This window comes from Myxocyprinus asiaticus, chromosome 12, assembly GCF_019703515.2.
Source record: "Myxocyprinus asiaticus isolate MX2 ecotype Aquarium Trade chromosome 12, UBuf_Myxa_2, whole genome shotgun sequence".
Lineage (NCBI taxonomy): Eukaryota > Metazoa > Chordata > Actinopteri > Cypriniformes > Catostomidae > Myxocyprinus > Myxocyprinus asiaticus.
In genome coordinates this window covers 6,750,848-6,772,022 of record NC_059355.1, presented here as the reverse complement: position 1 = coordinate 6,772,022, position 21,175 = coordinate 6,750,848, and the positions used below count along the sequence as shown (strand labels likewise).

Below are 21,175 nucleotides of genomic sequence, written 5' to 3'. Positions count from 1 at the left end.
GTGCAAGTGCAAGTCTGCAGCCAGACCCTTCTCCTGGATTCAGACTGGTCTCACCTAGCGGAATATCGAGGAACTATATGCACGCTAGATTGCGAACCACTATACCAGAGACCTTTTATATCTAAACAAACTCCACGTTTTTACCATATGAGACAACGTAACGGTCAACTAGCGAGTTACAACAGTATGTCACCGTTTGCGGAGATCTTACAAATGAATGGGTAAAGCCGTAAACTGACACCTACCTGTCGCAAAACTGTGTCTTCTCTTATGAAACAACAATTGTGTCGTAGCAAACTCCACACATAGTGCATTCCAAAAGGATTGTTTAGTGTAACACATGTTGATGATTAGAGGACAGGTGGTCAGTTCATTAAGTGATGATATGTGTTCTCACAAAAGCAGTTTCTTCAGCACACTCAAGCATCTCCTCCACAGATACCCGTTCAAAAAACGGCCTGTGGTCTCCTCTTCAGAACGCCTGGACCGCTGCGTAATGCATTGTTTTGTTAACCTTAAGGGTCTTTGATAGAAGGGCTCTGCCGTTGCGTTTTCTCCTATGGTAAAAACGCGGAGTTATAGATCAGTATATAAGGTCTCTTGCTGAATGTCCCTATGTAATTTCTATAGTTAAAATATTAAACTCAGAATTATATAATATATATAAAAAAGCAAAAAAAAAAAAAAAAAGAAAAGCAAAAAAAAAAACAAACAAAAAAGAAACGTCCCTTTTTAAGCACACTGTATTTTAAAGATAATTTTGTAAAAATCCAAATAACTTTACAGATCTTTATTGTAAAGGGTTTAAACAATGTTTTCCATGCTTGTTCAATGAACCATAAACAATTAATGAACATGAACCTGTGGAATGGTCATTAAGACACTAACAGCTTACAGATGGTAGGCAATTAAGGTCACAGTTATAAAAACGTAGGACACTAAAGAGACCTTTCTACTGACTCTGAAAAACACCAAAAGAAAGCTGGCCAGGGTCCCTGCTCATCTGCGTGAACGTGCCTTAGGCATGCTGCATGGAGGTATGAGAACTGCAGATGTGGTCAGGGCAATAAATTACAATGTCCGTACTGTGAGATGCCTAAGACAGCACTACAGGGAGACAGGAAGGACAGCTGATCATTCTCACAGTGGCAGACCATGTGTAACAACACCTGCACAGGATCGGTACATCCGAATATCACAACTGTGGGACAGGTAAAGGATGGCAACAACAACTGCCCGAGTTACACTAGGAACGCACAATCCCTCCATCAGTGCTCAGACTGTCTGCAATAGGCTGAGAGAGGCTGGACTGAGGGCTTGTAGGCCTTACCAGACATCACTGGCAACAACATCGCCTATGGGCACAAACCCACCTTCGCTGGACCAGACAGGACTGGCAAAAAGTGCTCTTCACTGACAAGTCACTGTTTTGTCTCAAAAGGGGTGATGGTCGGATTCGTAGGAATGTGCATTACACCGAGGCCTGTACTCTGGAACAGGATCGATTTGGAGGTCCGTCATGGTCTGGGGCGATGTGTCACAGCATCATCGAACTGATGATCCTCCCTCATGTGGTTCCTGCAGGCTTATCCTGACATACTGCTCGTTCTGTGCGTGCTTTCCTGCAAGACAGGAATGTCAGTGTTCTGCCATGGCCAGCGAAGAGCCTGGATCTCAATCCCATTGAGCACATCTGGGACCTGTTGGATATAAAGGGGGAGGGCTAGGGCCATTCCCCCCAAAAATGTCCGGGAACTTGCAAATGCCTTGGTGGAAGAGTGGGGTAACATCTCACAGCAAGAACTAGGCCCTTTTATAGAAAAACATCTCTAAATTACAAAACAAGTTACAAAGACTGGTTATAGAGGGGGTTAATATAAATAAATATATGAAGATTGGTTTCATAGTAAGAGAGAAATGTCGTATTTGTGAGCTTGGTTCTGTTTTATTTTGTATAATGCTTTTTAATGTAAAATAACATAAAAAGCCTCCAGAAAATTGGAGGAATAACAGAAGCAATAAGTTATACAACAACATGAACATAATTGTTTACATCAGCATTTATGCACAGTAACATGCAAGATAAACATGAGGGAAAACTCAGTTTCCCCCCATCTGCAAGATTTTCTCTCACAGTTAATATATTGTTGATCAGTTAACTTTTAGTGAACTTTCACTTAAAGGATACTTCATGTTTTCAGTGAGCTCTGACCTCTGTGCCATTGGCACATTTTAATAGACAAATCTGGTGTTACACATAGTGAATTGTCTTAAATGTTGGATCAATCAATGCTTCAATTACTAACTCCAAAGTGTATCCTCTAATGAAGGTCCAAAAGAGAAAATAATATAGGCCTATATATATTTCACTGGCATGAATGTGTTCAGCCAAATTCTTATTATACTCTATTATGCTACAGGGAGTGTTAGGAATGTTCATCTCATGCTTTATTTCTGTGCAAATCCACGAAGCTCATCACCCTACAATGACATGTCAATTAAAGGTGCAATCAGTAATATTATTTGAGGTATGTTGAAGTATGGCTTACACTGACACCTAGTGGCCTGGATGCTGCATCGTTCAAACAGTAAATTTCAGTTACCAATGCCATTGTAGAAATTCACTATGCACAGTAGGCTAGGATTAATTTAATCCACGAATGAAAGTGTTCAATAACAGGGCAGTTACTGAGATTAAGCGAGTAGTATTCAGCTGGTAATGTGATCCTAATATGGCAGTCCCCATGAGGCGCCCCTGCTCCATGTAAAATTAAACGGCTTTTATAAGGTCACTGATATTACTGAACTCTTCATCTCACATGAGTGGTCATGATTTCATACATGTCTCAAAATCACTATTCATTTAATTAGAAGTAAAACTTTTTAAATGAGGAAATAAATTACTGAGTGCACCTTTAAACTACAGAACAATGCCATTTTGTAGAAGCTCAGTTTCACAATGACTGACACTGTGTGAGGTTTCTTATCATTTACTTTCAGACTCTACTGACAGTTTTCTTCTCAGAACTAGGGAAGGAATGGATCTCCCAGCAGCCAATTGTGCTTTCTTTGAAGTCGATTTGAGGTTTGGTGATGAGGTAAATCTTTTGGAGGACGGCTCGACGGAGAAGAATATAGACCCATGGGTCCAGGATCTGGTTCCATGAAGCTATTCGCACCCCCATTATCATCAAGGTCTTATAGGTGGCGATGTCATCTTCTATAGAGCCCTTGTATGACTGTGTCACTGTAAATAGGCCAACAATCTAGAGTTAAAACAGAAAGACATAAAATCATAAGTATTTTTATTGTCTCAAAATATCCTAGGGCTGGATTCATAAAAATCTTCTTAATGAAAAAAGTGCAGAAAGTTCTTAAGAATGTTTATGCTTGACGAGGAAATTGAACAAGTATTTTTTGGTAATAAAAAATATTACATGACAAATACAATTTCCCTTGATCTTTTGACATATAAGAGATCATTGCACTATAAAAACATCCCGTAATTTCAGAACTTAAATTGGTACTAATACTTATGGGTCATTGACAAATACGGTTGTCCAAGGTGTTAAAATTAGAAATCTTTTAAATCTAGTTCTCAGAAATATAATCTTTGTTTCCAATTTGTTTTCATAAATTTTTTTAAAAACCTTTACAGGATTTTCTACAAAACAAATTTAAACTTTAAAATTGTCATGTGGTGAACCATCAAGTAAAAAGTATTATAATACTTTATTTGCACCTTGAATACATGAGAGTATAAACAGCTTAATCATTAATTTCCAAAAAGTTTTCAAACACATTTTACAAGATAAAAAAACATATATGTATTTTATAAATATTATTAATTTTTGGGTCAAAAATATCAAGAAGTTTTCTTAGAGTTACACCACATGACTTGAACAAAATGTGCCTTTTTATAAAAATGTCAAAATAAATATCAGATTTTTTTTTAAACTTTACGCTCCGTCTTCAGGGTCTAAAGGTGTCCGCACTGTTTTATGGTTTTTATGGTCAACATAAACCTACATGTTGGTTACACCCAATTACATTTATTTGGTGGACAAAAGCGTTTTAGAACATTTTAAAACACAATTGTTTCACTGCTTGTTTTTTTCAAGAAATAACAATAAAAATGATTCTGCACTAGTCATGCCAACTTTTCTTTTTTCAGGAATTTCACTTTTTAATGAGACTTTTTTTTACTGTCTCTGGACACCACGTGACTTTTTTTTATTTTAAGCCCCAGAAAAAATATCAATATGACTTTAAATTCAGAAATTGAAAATATGCTCTTCATAGAAGAGGTGTATTCAAGTAAATGGTTTGTGTGAAATTTTTTTTTATGCATTTTTAATTTAATTGATCTGGAAAAAAATGAGCATCACTTAGGATCCTTAGGACACATGTCCATAATATGCACCTGTTACCCTCTGTTATTGTATTTTATAATGAATTTTGTGAAAAGAATCCACATTATGATCAATGCATTTTTTTATTTTTTTTTAGATTGTTCAACCCACTGTCACAGACACGCATTTTTCTACTCCAGTAACCGAACTAAACGAAGTTTGGGCTGTTTCTATGAAGGATGCTTTAACAGTGGTGTAAAACAGTTGTTCTACAGACAAAAGCGTTTTATGGGCGAAACCCTGAAAATTGGTTGAATCAAAAACATGTACATGTTGTACACTCGTCATAGCAATATCTTACATTCTGTTATCTTCTTTTTAATGAAAGACTAAATATTTTCTTGAACTGTTCTCTTGGCCATTTTTGAAAGTCTGCAAAACTTTTGAAATCGTGCATTACCTTCAGTGGCGTAAGTTTCATGTGAACACTAGGAAGAACCTGTCAACCCATCGCTAAACTCCGATATACCTGTTTGCCGGTGTTTTCAGAAAACCGGCATCTTTTCGCAGTGGAGAGAGAGAACTCGCGCGTTGCCAGATTGCGTGACTAAGGGGCTGTTTACACGACAACTTTTTCAACTGAAAAACTGCCCAGTAGGGGGCGTATGCATAAAAAATTTGAATCACCAAAAACACAAGAAGAAGAATGTGAAAGTAAAAGTTAAAGTGCAGCCTGACTGAGCAGGGAGGAGAATTTATAGTAAAAATAGACTTAAATATTGACCTGTTTCTCACCCACACTTTCTGGAGACATTGATTTAACTACTGGAGTCATATGTAATACTTTTATGCTGACTGACCTGTGTGATTTTTAGAGCTTCAAAATTTTGGCACCCATTCACTTGCATTATATGGACCTACAGAGCTGAGGAAGAACACCGACATTGATCCCTCACCTCTGGAGGATGTGGTCAAGACCCTCGCCAGCATCCACCAGACACAACATCATTCCCTTCTCGAGCTGCGCACTGAAAAGTAGCAGCGATTCATTGCACTCCTCCAGGCCCAAGCGGAGGACTGGCAGATGTTCCGGAGCTTGCTGCACCAGGAGGGTGCTGCTGCCATGATCCCAGACCCCGTGACCGCCCCGCCCCAGGTTCCACTAGTAAAGATGGGCCCCCTAGATGATCCGGAGGCCTTCTTGGAGCTCTTTGAGCAGATGGTGGGGGCATGCTGATGGCCGAGCAGTCTGATGCTGATGGCCGGTAGTCCGGTTAATTCCACTGCTGTCCAGGGAAGCCCAACTCGTGGCGCAGCAGTTACCAGCAGATAACCTCCTGGTGTACGCCGACTTTAGAAAAGCCATCCTGCAAGGTGTCGGCTTGACACCCGAGCAGCAGCGCCAGTGCTTCCACTCCATGACCATTGGCGAGCACGGCCGCCCGTTAGCCTTCGCCCAACAGCTCCGGGATGCCTGCCGGAGGTGGTTGCTTGCTGAGCAATGTGACATCAGAGCTGTAATCGATCTGGAGGTACTGGAGCAATTCATCGCTCAACTTCCAAGAGGGACGGCAGAGTGGGTCCAGTGCCACTGCCTGGCATCGCTCCAAACAGCCATCTAGCTGGCTGAGGACCACATGGCGGCATTTCGGGAGCTGGCGAGCTCCAAGATCCTTCTCTCTTTCTCTCGTTCTCTTCTCTCCCCTCCTCCCCCTGCTTTCCATCCTGTTCCACCTCCCCAGAAGCCCCTCCCATACCGGCTCCTCGACTCCGGGGATTGCACTACCTGCCGGTTTCCCCTGCCCCTCTCCGCTCTCACTCCCAGGGTGGTGGACCCGTTGTCACGGGCTTGGGGATGGAGCCTGGGCTGGTCCCTTGGAGCTGTGGGGAGCCCGGGCATTGGTGATGGAGGTGGGGACATTGGTTTGGGTCCCCAATGTGCCACAGGCCACCTGCGAGCGAGCTGGGATGTACTGCATACCTGTGAGTATTAAGGGGGGTACATACCAGGCCTTGGTGAATTTGGGTTGCAGATAAACCTCCATCAATTAATGCCTGGTACAAGACGAGGCTTTGGGTTCTAGTCACAAAATGAAGGTAAGGTGTGTGCGTGGGGATATCAATGATTATCCTGTAGTGATCGTGACGATTCAGTTTCAGGGACAAAAGCATAGTGTCGAGGCTGCAGTTAGTTCGCGCCTCACCCATCTGCTAATTTTGGGCAAGAATTGGCCAGTGTTTCCACGTTATTAAGGGAAATTTGTGTGGATGGGTCCTGTAACAAAGCATTTCGGTGTGGGATTTGTGATGCGCTGTCTAGGTCAGTTCCACATCAGGATGATGTAAGGGGGGGGAAGTCTCGGCTTCCCCAACCCTTAGAGGATTTCCCGCAGTGGATTTCCCTCTGAAGCAGACACGGGACGATACTCTTAGGCACACCTTTGACCAAGTGAGAGTGACTGATGGTCACCATCTTCAGCCAGACATTACACTCACCTATCTGTACTTTTATATTATAAATTACCGGTTGTATCAAGTGACGCAGGATGCTCAGACAAAAGAAGATACGACCCAGTTATTGATACCGAAGAACCGTTGGGAAATTTTATTCCAGACGGCTCATTATAATCCGATGGCGGGTCACTTAGTGCAGGAAAAGACAATGAAGCATCTAATGGCCCATTTCTATTGGCCGGGCATTCACGGAGATGTTCGCAGATGGTGTGCAGCATGCCGTGAATGTCAACTGGTGAATCCGCCAGCCACCCCAAGTGCGCCTTTGCGCCCACTTCCTTTGATCGAGGTCCCCTTCGATAGAATTGGTATGGACCTTGTCGGGCCATTAGAGCGGACGGCACACGAGCATCGTTTTGTGTTGGTTCTGGTGGACTACGCAATGTGATATCCGGAAGCAGTGCCTTTGCGCAACATCTCAACACGTAGTGTTGCGCAGGCACTCTTTAAAATTATCTCCCGAGTGGGGATTCCGAAAGAAATCCTCACTGATCAAGGCACTATTTTTATGTCACGTACACTACGCGAGCTGTATGAATTTTTGGGCATTAAATAGATTCAGACAAGCGTGTACCATCCGCTTTAAGAGATAGCCAGATGCCAGTGAGATGGAGAGAGTTACGAGACACAAGCTGAAAGAGACTGTGTTAATTTGTGTCTGCTGAAAAGTGTGTTTTGAAGTGTGTCCACTGAAAAGCGTGAATTTTGAGTGTAAAAATAAAACAGACCGTTTGAGTTGGATTCACCATCTCCCGCTTCCTCCTTTTCCCTAACTGTGAACATTGTTACAGTGAGAAAGCATGAACACTCAGAAACAATTTTTACTTTAAAAAAATGGTACTAGGACTGTCACTGTGGTGGTACCACTGATTTATAATATTGATATACAGTATATCAGTGGGTGGTACACTTAAGGGGACTTTTTGTACCTTTAGTTAAAATATATTTTTTGTTTTGGGTACATAATTGTACCCTAAGGACCAATAGTGTACCTTTAAAATTTTAAGGTACATTTATTTGTTTTGCTCCTCTTGGAACAAAAATGTACCTGAACAGTGCATTTTTTGTCTCCATAAAGGAATAGTTCACCCAAACATATCTCACATTTCACATTCTTCTTTTGTTTTTGGTGATTCGCATTGTTCATGCATAGCACCATCTACTGGTTGGGCTGGTCAAAGGTGGAGAATTTATAACAAAAAAGGACCTAAATATTGATCTGTTTCTCACCCACACCTCTTATCGCTTCTGAAGATATGGAGTGAACCACTGCGGTCCTACAGATTACTTTTATGATGCCTTTATGTGCATTTTGGAGCTTCAAAGTTTTGGTCACCATTCATTTACATTGTGAGGACCTACAGAGCTGAAATATTTTTCTAAAAATCTTTGTTTGTGTTCCGCAGAAGAAAAAAAGTCATACACATCTAAAATGGCATGAGGGTGAGTAAATGATGAGGGAATTTTCATTTTTGGGTGAACTGTCCATTAAGGGTACAAATTTATACCCAAAACAACGGTACCACCCAAGTGACAGCCATTGTATCTTAAAACATACTGTTTAGTACCTTTTTTTCTGAGAATGCAGATACATGCAGTGAAGTCCAAAAGTCTGAGAACACATTGGAAATCAGGAATTCAAAATCTAATTTAAAAATAAATTGGAAATAAACAAAAAGTGCTATGAATTAGAAAGTGCAAAACAAAGAAACATTTACTCCTTTGTACAAAAGCTCAGATTTCCTGCTATGGATAACATGGATCATCGGGTTTTGCACAAAGTCCATGCAAGCTTGATGATGTCATTAAAGCTAGAGGGTATAGCCAATCACATACAAAGAACTTCATGTTAATTTTTTCAAATTCTAATAGAAGCATTTTCACAATTTTGAACAACATTTTATATAAAATCAAGAAAACACCCCCAAATTTTAATGTGTCAAGTTTACAAAATGCAATGTCGATATAAAAGTCTCTCAGGGAGCTATGATATTAACTTAAACTTCTATTTCTGAACTCAGTGTGTACAGTCCCTCAAATTGTGCCTTGTGCAACTAAATAATTTCATGACTCATACTCACCAGAAGAGGGCTCCAGCAGATACATGAAGTGACCATTATGCCCACAAGCTGCACCACCATCTCAATATCATGTGACCTAGCTGATTGACGGTTACAAGGCTTCTTTCGTATCCTGGCTAACACCAATGTCAGTCCACTTATGGTGTTGCACACCAAAGCAACAGACAGGGATGTCAACCCTAGTCCTGAGAACAACATAACAAAAGCCACATCTGCCACATCTGTATCCTCCAGAACTTTAATGAAACACCAAGTTCCTGGGTACTGGTAGGTGTATGAGCCCAGCTGGAAGCAGGGTAGAAGGGCAACACATAACGCTGCCAACCAGATGACAGAAAGAGAGAGTTTAGTCCTTGCAGTCGTAACCAGCGAAGCATGGAGTAATGGCTTTGTGACCCCCAAACATCTCTCAACTGCCATAGCACAACCAAGAAAGAGTGGGCACAAGCCAAAAAACACCATGCTGCCCCCTAGGAACTGGCATAATGGCTCCTGTCTGTTGTAGTCTCCAGAGGGTACACCCCCAGAAAGGTAAAGCCTCATAACTATTGAGCCAGGTATGACATGTCCCACAAAGTCTGTGGCCACCAGAGAGCTCGCAAACAGGAGGAAAGCTTTGGATCGTCGACGCAGGTGGGCATATGCATTTGCCAGGATGAGTAAAGCAACTATGTTAGACAGGATGCCCAGGGTCATCGAAAGCATTGCAGCTATGGGGCCGCTCAGGGTTGGTCTCTCCGAAGTGACATTCTCAAGACTGGCAAGTGATGGAGAGGTCACCTGCCCTGTCCACTGGCTGTGATTGGCAAAGGGGTTGAGTGGCACAGTGCCTGATGAATTACCGTGATGCATGGCTAACTCGGTGGAGTGTTTAGCTGCGAGGGTCCCATCTTCACGCAGGGCCGCTGATAGGGTGGAGAAGTATATTAGCGCAGACAATATTAAGACATAGAATAAAATTTGCAACTTAGAAGGCTTTGCTAAGAAGCATAAATGAGATTTATAGATCTAACTGTCATGCTTTTGAATTTCAGCAATAAAAAGACTCCAGGACCAGAAAATATCATTGAGAGGTCAAATTAAGGTGATATGAGCCTTGAGGAATGTTTTCAATTTGTCGCTGTTAGTAGCCTCTGTCAGAACTTGCCTGTTTGTCTGTTCTGTCAGCTTTGGCGTGGCCCTGTTTCCCCCTTATTTTTACCTTAAAGGAATAGTTCACCCCAAAATGAAAATTCTCTCATCATTTCCTCACCATCATGCTATTCCAGATGTGTATGAGTTCCTTTCTTCAACAGAACACAAACAAAGATTTTTAGAAGATCATCTCAGCTCTGTAGGTCCATACAATGCAAGTCAATGTTTACCAGAAATTTGAAGCTCCAAAACTCACATAGAGGTACTATACATGTCATCCATATGACTGGATTACTGATTGGATTTCTTCAGAAGACATTGATTAAACCACTGGAGTGGTATGGATTACATTTATGCTGCCTTTATGTGCTTTTTGGAGCTTCAAAAATTTGGTCACCATTCACTTGCATTGTATGGACCTACAGAGCTGAGATATTCTTCTAAAAATCTTAATTTGTGTTCTGCAGAAGAAAGAAAGCCATACACATCTGGGATGGCATGAGGTTGAGTAAATGATGAGAGAATTTTCATTTTTGGGAGCACTATCCCTTTAATGTAAAAATAGGGGGGATACAGGGCCACACCAAAGCTGACAGATTAGACAAACAGGCAAGTTCTGACAGAGGCTACTAACAGCGACAAATTGTTTGAAAACATTCCTCAAGGCTCATATCCCCTGAATTTGACCTCTCAATGATATTCTCTGGTCCTGGAGTCAACATCTCCCTTAAAGACCACTAACAGTGAGTCATTTCATAGTGAGTCATTTATGTGAGCATGATAAAATGCTGTTGCATAGATGCATTGTAAAACATTGATCAAACACTTTCCAAAAAGATTCTATAAATAAGCATGTTGCTGTAGGCCTAGAGTTCATTTGGGTTCTTCTGTCACAACATATGTGTATGGTATTTATGTAAAACTCGACACAATTAAGACATATTTTAATCACTTACCTCAAAGTTAATGATTTTCCATTGGGATTAAAACATCATGTCGTAGATCATAAGTGTGTGTCCTGGTTTAAGATAAATTAAAATCGCCAAAGTTCTTTAAGAGGTACGAACAGAAGTCGTTGCAGATATTTTGATCAACAATAATTTAATATAATTGTCAATGTTCCAAGTTTTTTTTTCTTTTTTTTTTCTTGAAGATTACAATGTTATAGTCCTCAGTAAGTGGTTAATGCAGAAGAAATACTCCGGTAATTGCGGTGCATCCTCGTGTCCATATAGTATTCCAAATGAGCTCCTGGTCATCGTTTTAGTAACAGAAAAAAGTAAAGCAATAGGGACGCTTAGGTTTAAAATATCAATAATGTTTTCCTAAATGACGCAGTAAAGATACGTTAGTAAGTTTCAAGGCGCTACATTCTTACTGCAGACGCGCACGTTCGGTTCAGTACAGTGTTTATGAAGCGCAGGGGAACACGGGCGACTATACAACCCCTCCCTGATGAACCACGCACTGCTCTTTAGGTGCCTGTGAATTACGATAACACTGAGAGGTAGCCTAAATGCCTAAACTAATTTATTTGTTAGAAAGTTGATATTGTTTTTAATACCGTTGGGTTGCAGCATGAAGCATTTACATGTTTCCATTGATCATGTTATAAATAATTGAGGAGTTGTGCTTGCTTTTTTTTCTCTCACCCCTTTTCTCCCCAATTTGGAATGCCCAATTCCCAATGCGCTCTAAGTCCTCGTGGTGGCGTAGTGACTCGCCTCAATCCAGGTGGCGGAGGACGAATCTCAGTTGCCTCGGTGTCTGAGACATCAATCCGTGCATCTTATCACGTGGCTTGTTGAGCGCGTTACTGCAGAGACGTAGCACGTGTGGAGACCCACGCTCTATTCTCCGCAGCATCCACGTACAACTCACTACGCGCCCCACCCAGAGCAAGAACCACACATTATAGCGACCATGAGGAGGTTACCCCATGTGACTCAACCCTCCCTAGCAACCGGGTCAATTTGGTTGCTTAGGAGACCTGGCTGGAGTCACTCAGCACGCCCTGGATTCGAACTCGCAACTCCAGGGGTGGTAGTCAGCGTCAATACTCGCTGAGCTACCCAGGCCCCATGCTTGCTTTTTTTGATTATTGGGGGGATTACCTTCACCTAAAGTAAACTTTTGAAACAACTCCAAGCTCTCCAGTTACATTGAAGCACAATATTCTGCGCCCAGGATGCAGATTAGCGGTGTTGCCCTATGTTGGAGCATCTCTTTTTATTATAAAGTTCCCCTGGGTTAAAAAGCACATTTTATTTTATATTATCCCAAAACATCCAAAATTACCACCGGACGTTCTTTAACAACTGATGATTATGCTTCTATATACACAGATGAGCTCTTCGTGATATCGCTTAGTCTTGATAATAAACTATACGTTTAAATCTTTCTGAACTCCAAGCAAACACTTGTTGATATAAAGAATATATCAAATCAATCACGCAGTGCATGTACATGTACAGACTGATCAATTAATAAAAGAATGGAGGGCCCCATTCCAACAGATCAACTCATCATACTGTATGTGAAGAGCAACTCCATCCTCCACTTCTTCATTGAGCGCAAATATACAGTATGTTCTTCAGTCTTTCACTTCTGATCCTTCAATAATTTGGGTTTTATTGATATTTGGCTAAATATCACTTTCTTCATCTGTCGCGTTAATCACAACCAGGCTTGATGATGTAGGCCTGCTGATGTGATACTGAAAGCTTGGCTTGAAAGTTCACCTCAGATAAGTATTGTTTATTAATGTGGAAGGAGGCAAACATCATTTCACCTTATTCTGTCACATTTTAGGTGGAAACCATTGACATTGAGTCATTTGAAACTAAACTTTAAAAAAAAATTATTGTTCAGTTTACTAAGCGGAGCCTTGACTACAGCTGTCAGCCTCCTCTGGCATTTATGCAGCACCTTTCAAACTCGCCTGGACTATCATGTATGAAAAAATAAATAAATGCAATACACATTTTCGCATTAGCCTATATGTATTAGCCTATGCACACTTGAAGTTAAATTGATCAAAACAACTGTCAATTTTATATAATTTTTAAAATATTTTTTTAAGACAGCCATCCTTGCTACCTGTGACGGACCACCAATATAATACAAAATGTCTATGGTTACACATGTAACCTCCGTTCCCTGAGATGAAGGGAACGAGACATTGCTGTAAACAGCACTATGGGGAAGTCCTTCAAGACGACCTGTTGAAACCCTTATTCAATGACGCCAATCTTCTGATTGATAGGTGCGCAGTTGGCCTATATAAGTGGGCTATCAGTTACCAATTCTTCAGAATTTTCTGACTGAGGCACAAGAGTGAATCACTTGTATTATGAAACTAGTAGTGCGGCCAGCTTTGGCAATGTCTTGTTCCCTTCATCTCAGGGAACTGAGGTTACATGTGTAACCGGAGACATTCCCTATCGATTCAGTTCACTCAACATTGCCTTAAGCACTATGGGGAACAGTATCCCATTACACCGCACAACGTGACATTACACTCCCAGAGTTATAACACTAAATAGAGATATTCATAAGAAGTCACATGCCACAGGCCGATGACTTATACAGTATGTCATATTTAAGTGTATACGAATAGTTCCACATGGCGGATGCAGATGGAAACTAATGAAGTCTGGGATCTATATGAACCATATAGATAAACACAGTATGGATTATTAACCCTCTCACAACAAGGTTGGGAAAGAAGGTTTTATTTCTTATGTGAGTGCTTATGACTTTAAAAGAAGCAGTTCAACAACATATAATTAGGTGGCTGTGTTGATTATAGTCGGTAGCCCACCCGTAATAAGGGCTTGGGCTCACCTGCTTGAAAGTAAGAAGCACTCTATACAGAGAGGAGTTGTGAAAAGATGGACACCACGTCCAAGATATAAAACCTCGCAAATGTGTTTGTGAGGACCATCCTGCTGCCAAACATATGTCCTGTAAGGACACACCATTTGTCCACACCCATGAAGAGGCCATGCCTCTGGTTGAATGCGCTTTGACACCAATAGGGCAATTCACACCCTGTCATTCGTAAGCGAGGGCGATCACATCAACAATCCAGCGAGAAAGCCTTTGTTTGGAGACGGACATACCTTTTGTGCATCCTCCATTACAAATAAAGAGCTGATCCAACAACCTTAACTAACAGGTGTGCTCAACATATGTATGCAATGCCCTCACCAGGCATAACATATGCATAGATTGCTCTTCATCTGAATTAAATGATGGGGGAAAGAAGGCTTGTAAACGAACCACCTGAGCCCTGAAGGGCATTGATAAAACCTTTGGCACGTAGACTTTTCTAGGTTTAATTGTGGCTTTTGAAGATCTGGACCAAACTCCAGGCATGAGCTGTCAGTCGACAGTGCCTGCATGTCACCCACCCGTTTAAATGAGGTCAAAGTCAATAGGAGTGCGGTCATTAAGGAAAGCACCTGCAGCTCAACAGATTCCACTGGCTCGAACAGGAAGTTCGTGAGTGCCTTAAGCACCAGATTCAAGTCCGAATTTTGCACCAAAGCAGGGCGAGGGGAGTTCAAACGAATGTATAAGCTCTTCCAGCCAGTGCGGAAGTCAGTAGACACGGCTTGGAGGGATGGGTGGGGTGGGATTTCCATCCCATGGCAGTATTATGGCTAAGGTGAGCTACAACCACCTGTTCCAACATAGGAAGCTTTGAGTAACCTTTTTACTCTGCGTGGTCCACTTTAGTGAGGATGGCAGCATTTCCGACCTAAGTGCGCAAAAAGTAGGGCGAACACTAGGTCTTTGTGAGCTTCGCATGGACCTCAGGGAAGAATGGTGCACTCCTCCGGACCGTGGTCTGTTGACAACGGCTGGTTTGCAAAAATCAAATCATCCAGGCAAGACTTTTTTGGCTCTTCTGGAGGGAACCACTCAAGACCGAGCTTTTCAACGCTCTTTCGAGAGCTTGAAATAGCTCCTTGTCCATAGGGTGTGCACATTCTTCACTCTCGCTGGGAGAAGAGATGGCAACATCCTTGTGAACCACTCGCCTGAAGCTGCGAGTGACATAGCATCATCCCCATCGTCAGAGCTGCCAAATGTAATGAGGCCGTGCGCTCCAATAGAGGGCCCGAGCTCATCACGTGCTTATTGCACAGGTGAGGCACCTTAGATCGGAAGTTCAGGAGACTCGCAGGGCTTGCGTTGGCACGAGATCATCCTCTAATTCTTCCAGCTCAACCTTATTGCCCCGTGTGCCTCCTCATGTGGTCTCTCGGGACTTAACGCAGAAGAGGTGGATGGGAGGTCACAAGAGGCTGGATCTTCCCTCAGAACGAGGTCGATCCTAGAGCACAATGTCTGGAGATTCATGCCCTCGCAGTGAGGGCAGTCTGTCTCCATGTGAGCTGCTTGTGCGTGGGCGCGACCCAGGCAGTGAGCACAGCTCTCGTGCTCATCAGATGGTGGGATGTGCCGTTCGCATAGGACATCTTTAAAAAGATGCGTATCACGCAAGCGGCTCTTTAGTTAATATTGTAAATATATAAAAAGGATACAGTAACTCCAGCCGGAGCACTGTGGGAAGCAGGTAGAATTTCACTGAAGCGCCGCGTTGATCAACAACGAGTGTCTGAAGCGAAGAACCTGTTCACCGAGATGGTCTTCGATGGTGATGTGGAGAACTCTTCACCGGAACACACAAGGGAGCAGAAATCATCTCAGTGCAGGAGCTAGGCACAGGCGACAAGTCTTCCTGTTCGTGTCTTGCTGAGAAGTTCCATCTGCTGTAAGTGTATATCGACTGCAAAGCAGAAGGAAGAAAATTCTGAAGAAATGGTGACTGAGTGCCTGCTTATATAGGCCAACTGCGCAACTAAAGGGGCAGGGCTCAGACACCATTGCCAATCAGAAGATTGGCATGATTGAATAAGGGTTTCAACAAGGTCGTCTAGAAGGACTTCCCCATAGTGCTTACGGCAATGTTGAGTGAACTGAATCGATAGGGAACTTTACTATTTTTATCACAGGACTGCCTGCTGTTAGCCTACTGTGAATGTCACCAGGCAGCGAGAAATGGTTCAAGTTCAAATACCGAAAGACTCCAATAAACCAAGTAAAATCGCAAATGTACAGCAGTGCATGTATGAGTTACTGGACACATTTTATTTTGTGATTTGATTAACTTGACCTGCACTGTAGGGCTAACCTTGAACATGCTTTAAAATGTTCCACTAAACCAGATTTTGCACATTGAAGACAGGTGTCTTTATTTGCTTAATTTTTTTTTCTTCACTTTCTGGCAAACTAGAGTGGTTCCACACTTGTGGTTTGAATTCTGACTAAGAGCAATGTTTATACAATGCCCAAATATATTAACGAAGGGAAGAGAAACTGTGATGTTATGGACCAGAGAAGTTTGAAGATTTAAGATATTAAAGATTAGTTTTAAGTTATGTTAAATTTGAATATGCGATGAATCTTTAACATACTGTATGATAATAATGAACAATATGATAAAACAAATTTATAGTACAAAGTACAGGAACATTTATTTAAAATAAGAGGATGAACATTTTATTTGAAAAATTGATTGTGTACATTTTTACTAAATAAAATTAAAAATCATAATTGTGCAGCTATGACTATTCAATATGTGATTTTCCGAAGTTTGAGACCACTTGTGAAATTGTTTCTATGTTGCATTTATCTATTTTAATCATTTATTTTTCATTACTAATTCTATTTGAGTGAAAAGTTTGGAAAAACCTGCATGCTTTAATGAAAGAAAGCCTGTCCTTTTGTACAAAATTAGTTAACACAGTTAGTCACAAATTTGCTTATTTGATTACTGATCACAAAAGTGTGAGGAATCTTAAATATTTCATATATTATGTCATACATTTTTCAAAATCACATAGAGGGGTATTCACTAGCACACAAGCAACAGTAAGAGAGGAGCAGGCTATTTTACTTATATGAAGTTTTTCGCACCTGCATTCCAATCTACGGGGCCCCTAAACGGCCATGATGATGGGGAAAAAATTTGTGGCATGGGGGAAAAATATGCAAATGCTTTACTGTTCTCACAACACTTTGCGTTCCCCCGACAAACTTTGTGTTCACACTCAAAACTTTTCTGTTCCCCCAAGAAACTATGCATTCTCTTGCAAATTATTTTGTGTTTTCTTGCAAAACTTTGCATTCTCTCGCAAAACTTGTGCTCTCGTATGCATTCCCACTCCTGAATGCTCTGCAGGCTATTGCATATATGAGAGATAAGTCGAGATGGCAGGTGCCGGTGCCTGCTTTTTGTGGAAAACTGTATCTTGTAAACATGTAAAGAGTGAGAAGATACAATGACTCCTTTCTGTTTTGCATCATTACATCATACATAAATCTGATATATGGCATATGCAAAAAACAACCGTTATTATATATGTAGCATGTATTCCCAAACTACAGGCCTAATGGAATTTGAATATCATATGCTCAAATATCATCTGTTATTTTATATGTATGTCTATGTGGCCATTTATCATGCACAGTCATGGTGACTAAACTAAAGGGTTGTTCCAAACACAAATAATTAATTATATTTATTTATCACACATTTGCACATATACAGTGAAATTCTTTTTTTTCACATATCCCAGCCAAGCTGGGGTCAGAGTGCAGGGTCAGCCATGATACAGCACCCCTGGAGCAGATAGGGTCAAGGGCCTTGCTCAAGGGCCCAACAGTGGCATCTTGGCGGTGCTGGGGCTTGAACCTCTGACCAGTAACCCAGAGCCTTAACCGCTGAGCCACCACTGCTCCCATTTAAAAGTGATTCAAAACCTTCACTCACCACACATAAGGAAGCATTTATTGGAAACACCATCACAACAACAACAAAAATAATATGCAATTCAATTGTGTGCCACAGCATTCCATTTCAATTAGACCACTCGCATTTATTCAGTGTTGTCTTTGTTTTCACACATTCATAAATTGAAGATTATGATTTGTGCATTGCATAAGTATTGTCTTTTGGGCTTCACTCTTTCACTGCTTTCTCTTCTTGTTGAACTCAAAAGCTGGAGTAATCCTGGAATACTCATAGGAGAGCTAGCAGAAGACTGTTTTTATGATGCACATTTTGTGAGAGAATGCAAAATAATTTGTGAGAGAATGCAAATGTTTTGTGAGAGAATGAAAAAGTTTTGCGAGAGCATGCAAAAATTATTGGGGGAAGACAATGTTTTGCAAGAGAATGCAAAAACTTTGCTTATTTCTTTCCTCCACCCAAATAATTTTTCCCTGAAACTTTAGGGGCTCAGTTCCAATCTATATCTTGATGTAATCCTTCCTCATGATCACGCAGTGCGTTTTCATCAGCTGAATGTGAGACTAAACACTTTTAAAATGTGACAAGACTCGTGCTGTGCGTGCAAGCCATTCGTGCATCACAAGCCGATCAACTGTTTAGCCCTTTTCAGTGAATCACACCTGCAAAATCCAGTGAGGAAGGATTACATCAAGATGTAGATTGGAATGCAGGTGCAGAATTTCATATGAATAAAATAGTCTACTCCTCTCTCGCCATTGCTGGCATGCCAATGATTATCCCTCTGCATTCCAATGCTGGTACACGTGCCATAGGTTGCTGACCCCTGGTACAGAGGATCATTGCTGGTTTAGTTAAACTGAAGAGCTGCAATATCAGCAGATTTGCAGCAAATCAAAGGGTTTGTTACTGTAGAGAACAAATTTGGTCAAAATGCAATTTACCAACTTTTGATGAGATGCAGACATAGGCATTGTATGTAACAAAGAAGGATATGCCATTAAAGGTACGCAAATCTACAAAATACAAACATGATTTGAGTGGTAAAATCACTCAAGAAAAATCCAGAAGAATGGCAGAATAAAACTTTAAAAGGGGAGGGGAATAAGCTGCAGTCATAAAGCAAAATTTGTATTGATCTTACAGAAAATAAACTTTTCTTTCAAGTAAGAGGAGATTGTACAGCCAGATTGTTGTCTTGCTGCAAGCACTTGATTGTACTTGGAATTGATGCATGTTTTAGAATAGGGTCACATAACACCCACATCAATGATCCCAAATTCTGCAAGTTTTGGAACCACCTGTCTCTCTATCATTATGTTATCAGACAGGGATTTTGCTTTTGAGAAGCTCATTATTAGACTATTGACATTGGAATATGGTCGGGTGTCTGGCTAGAGAAATTTTCCATTTAGAGAGGCACTATTCTCCCATTCACTTAATAATCTTTTGAACAGTGTTTTGTCTTTTACTCTTTAGGATCCTGTTTAATTTCAGTCTCCAAGACCAAGTCTAAAAGCTCTGAATCCCAGACAGTGACCACCACAGGCTTTTAAACTGAAGCTTCTCTTTCCAGGTCAAACTGCAGAAAACAGTGGACCAACAAATTTTGAGCAGAATATTGTCTTAAAAGGGCACCAAAGAGTCAATCAACATCTAAGTATGGGATTCATTATTGTTGGAAATTAAGGATGTGCTCAATGATAATTTTTATGAGCACAAAGTGCTCAAAGCACACTAAAGGAAAAATTGTGAAGAATCTTCATGCAGCACTTTTTTTTTAAATAAAATGACAGTTCGTAATTATCACATCTGTCATTCTTTAAAATAGGACAAAATAAAACACAATAAAAGCACCATAAAAGTAGTCCAAAAGACTCATGCGACTCATGCAATATAGTCAGAGTCTTCTGAAGCCATACAATAGCTTTGTGTGAGGAACAGACAAAATTTAAGAAGTTATTCACTGACAATCTTCCCCTTCACCGAAATTCTGACATTTTTATTTTGCGTTCATGTTCAGATTAAAAAAATTGTGCTTCAAAGCACCACGGCAGATTTGTCATTGTGTGTAACAACATGAGGGTGAGTAAATAATGACAGCAAATTTTAATTTTGGTTTAACTATTCCTTCAGTTAATATTTTCTCAAGCTTTCTTAATTTCTATTATTTCTTAGTTACTTTTCTCAAGTTTTGCCCTCTACTGGAACAATGCATTCTGCATCTGAAATCCAAGGCATAAAAACTTGTAATTTTAAACATGGTCAATTTGTTCAGAATAATCTTAAATAAGTTTGATCCTAATAAAGTTTGACCTTGGAATGAGGGTAAGATCATTTCTTTAATAAAAATAACAAAATTGCAGCTTGAAATGAAAATGTGTTGCAAACCTTAGAGATCGAGACCTGGTTTGATTTACATCCCCAGGGCAGTTAGAACCAGCCATTACCACAGGCACAAGTCAGAAAAATACAGTGGCTCCCAATTTACCACAGAGGTGGAACATTGTTCACAACTGGCCAGACATTACAAATCAACCCAGATGCAAATTTTTTTATTCCCTCTGGCACCAGAAATGAAAACAGGAATTTATCCTGGCATGCCCCTGTACATTCTGATCCAGAAATGGATCTCTGTGGATTGGAATGTGGTCTGTGTGGATCAGTGGGCAGTTTTATTTAACGATTCTTAAGTGGGCTTTAGGCTCTAGGTAGTCTGCATTGTATGAGGCTAATTTCATGGACATTTTGTAATATTCTGCTTATAAATGTTCACCGACAGGTTATTTGTTCGCACTAGATCTTGGAATTTTGGATGAGACGTTAAACAAGAAAACAATAAATTCCAGGTCATGCTGTGCATTTTAGCATCCCACTGGAGCTGAAACAAGACACAAGGAATGAGCTGTGGGTAGAACCATTGCAAACGCAGGCTACACAGGTTCAAAGTTGTACATCTGTTTTTGTGACCTGTTGGAAAAGCCAGAGACGTTATAAGGAGCTGAGAAATCTCACTCATATCCATATGAATGGGAGAAATTGGAACGCTAAACATGGCGGCTGTATTCCCACCTTGAATGAATCGATTGCATTTTTTGATAGAGGCATGAACACTTTCTTGATCTAAAAAGCCTTAACCTGATTGGTTTGACAACTTCCAAGATAACTTTTTCTTTATCTTAGTTATGACTGTGAAATAATCTGTACTTTCTGCACTGTAGCATTTGCCATAGTTAAAGATCTGGCTACGCGTGACTACACTTATAGGA

The 21,175-nt window shown here is 40.8% G+C and overlaps 1 protein-coding gene across 1 annotated transcript; it reads right to left on the bottom strand.

Annotated features, from left to right (window-relative positions):
• LOC127449090 (prostaglandin E2 receptor EP1 subtype-like) lies at positions 1–11,473 on the bottom strand. Its single transcript, XM_051712249.1, has 3 exons — positions 11,038–11,473; positions 8,948–9,852; positions 1–3,266 (listed from the first exon to the last, which is right to left on the bottom strand). Exons 2-3 carry the CDS (start codon positions 9,797–9,799, stop codon positions 2,997–2,999), a joined length of 1,122 nt encoding a protein of 373 aa, XP_051568209.1. The 5' UTR covers positions 9,800–9,852; positions 11,038–11,473; the 3' UTR covers positions 1–2,996.
• Between the last annotated feature and the right edge of the window lie 9,702 nt (positions 11,474–21,175).

Coding starts and splice junctions, on each gene's coding strand:
- LOC127449090 (XM_051712249.1), bottom strand. CDS start 9,799: ATGCATCACGGTAATTCATCAGGCACTGTGCCACTCAACCCCTTTGCC. Junction 3,267..8,947: donor TCTGCTGGAGCCCTCTTCTG/GTGAGTATGAGT, acceptor TTTTAACTCTAG/ATTGTTGGCCTATTTACAGT.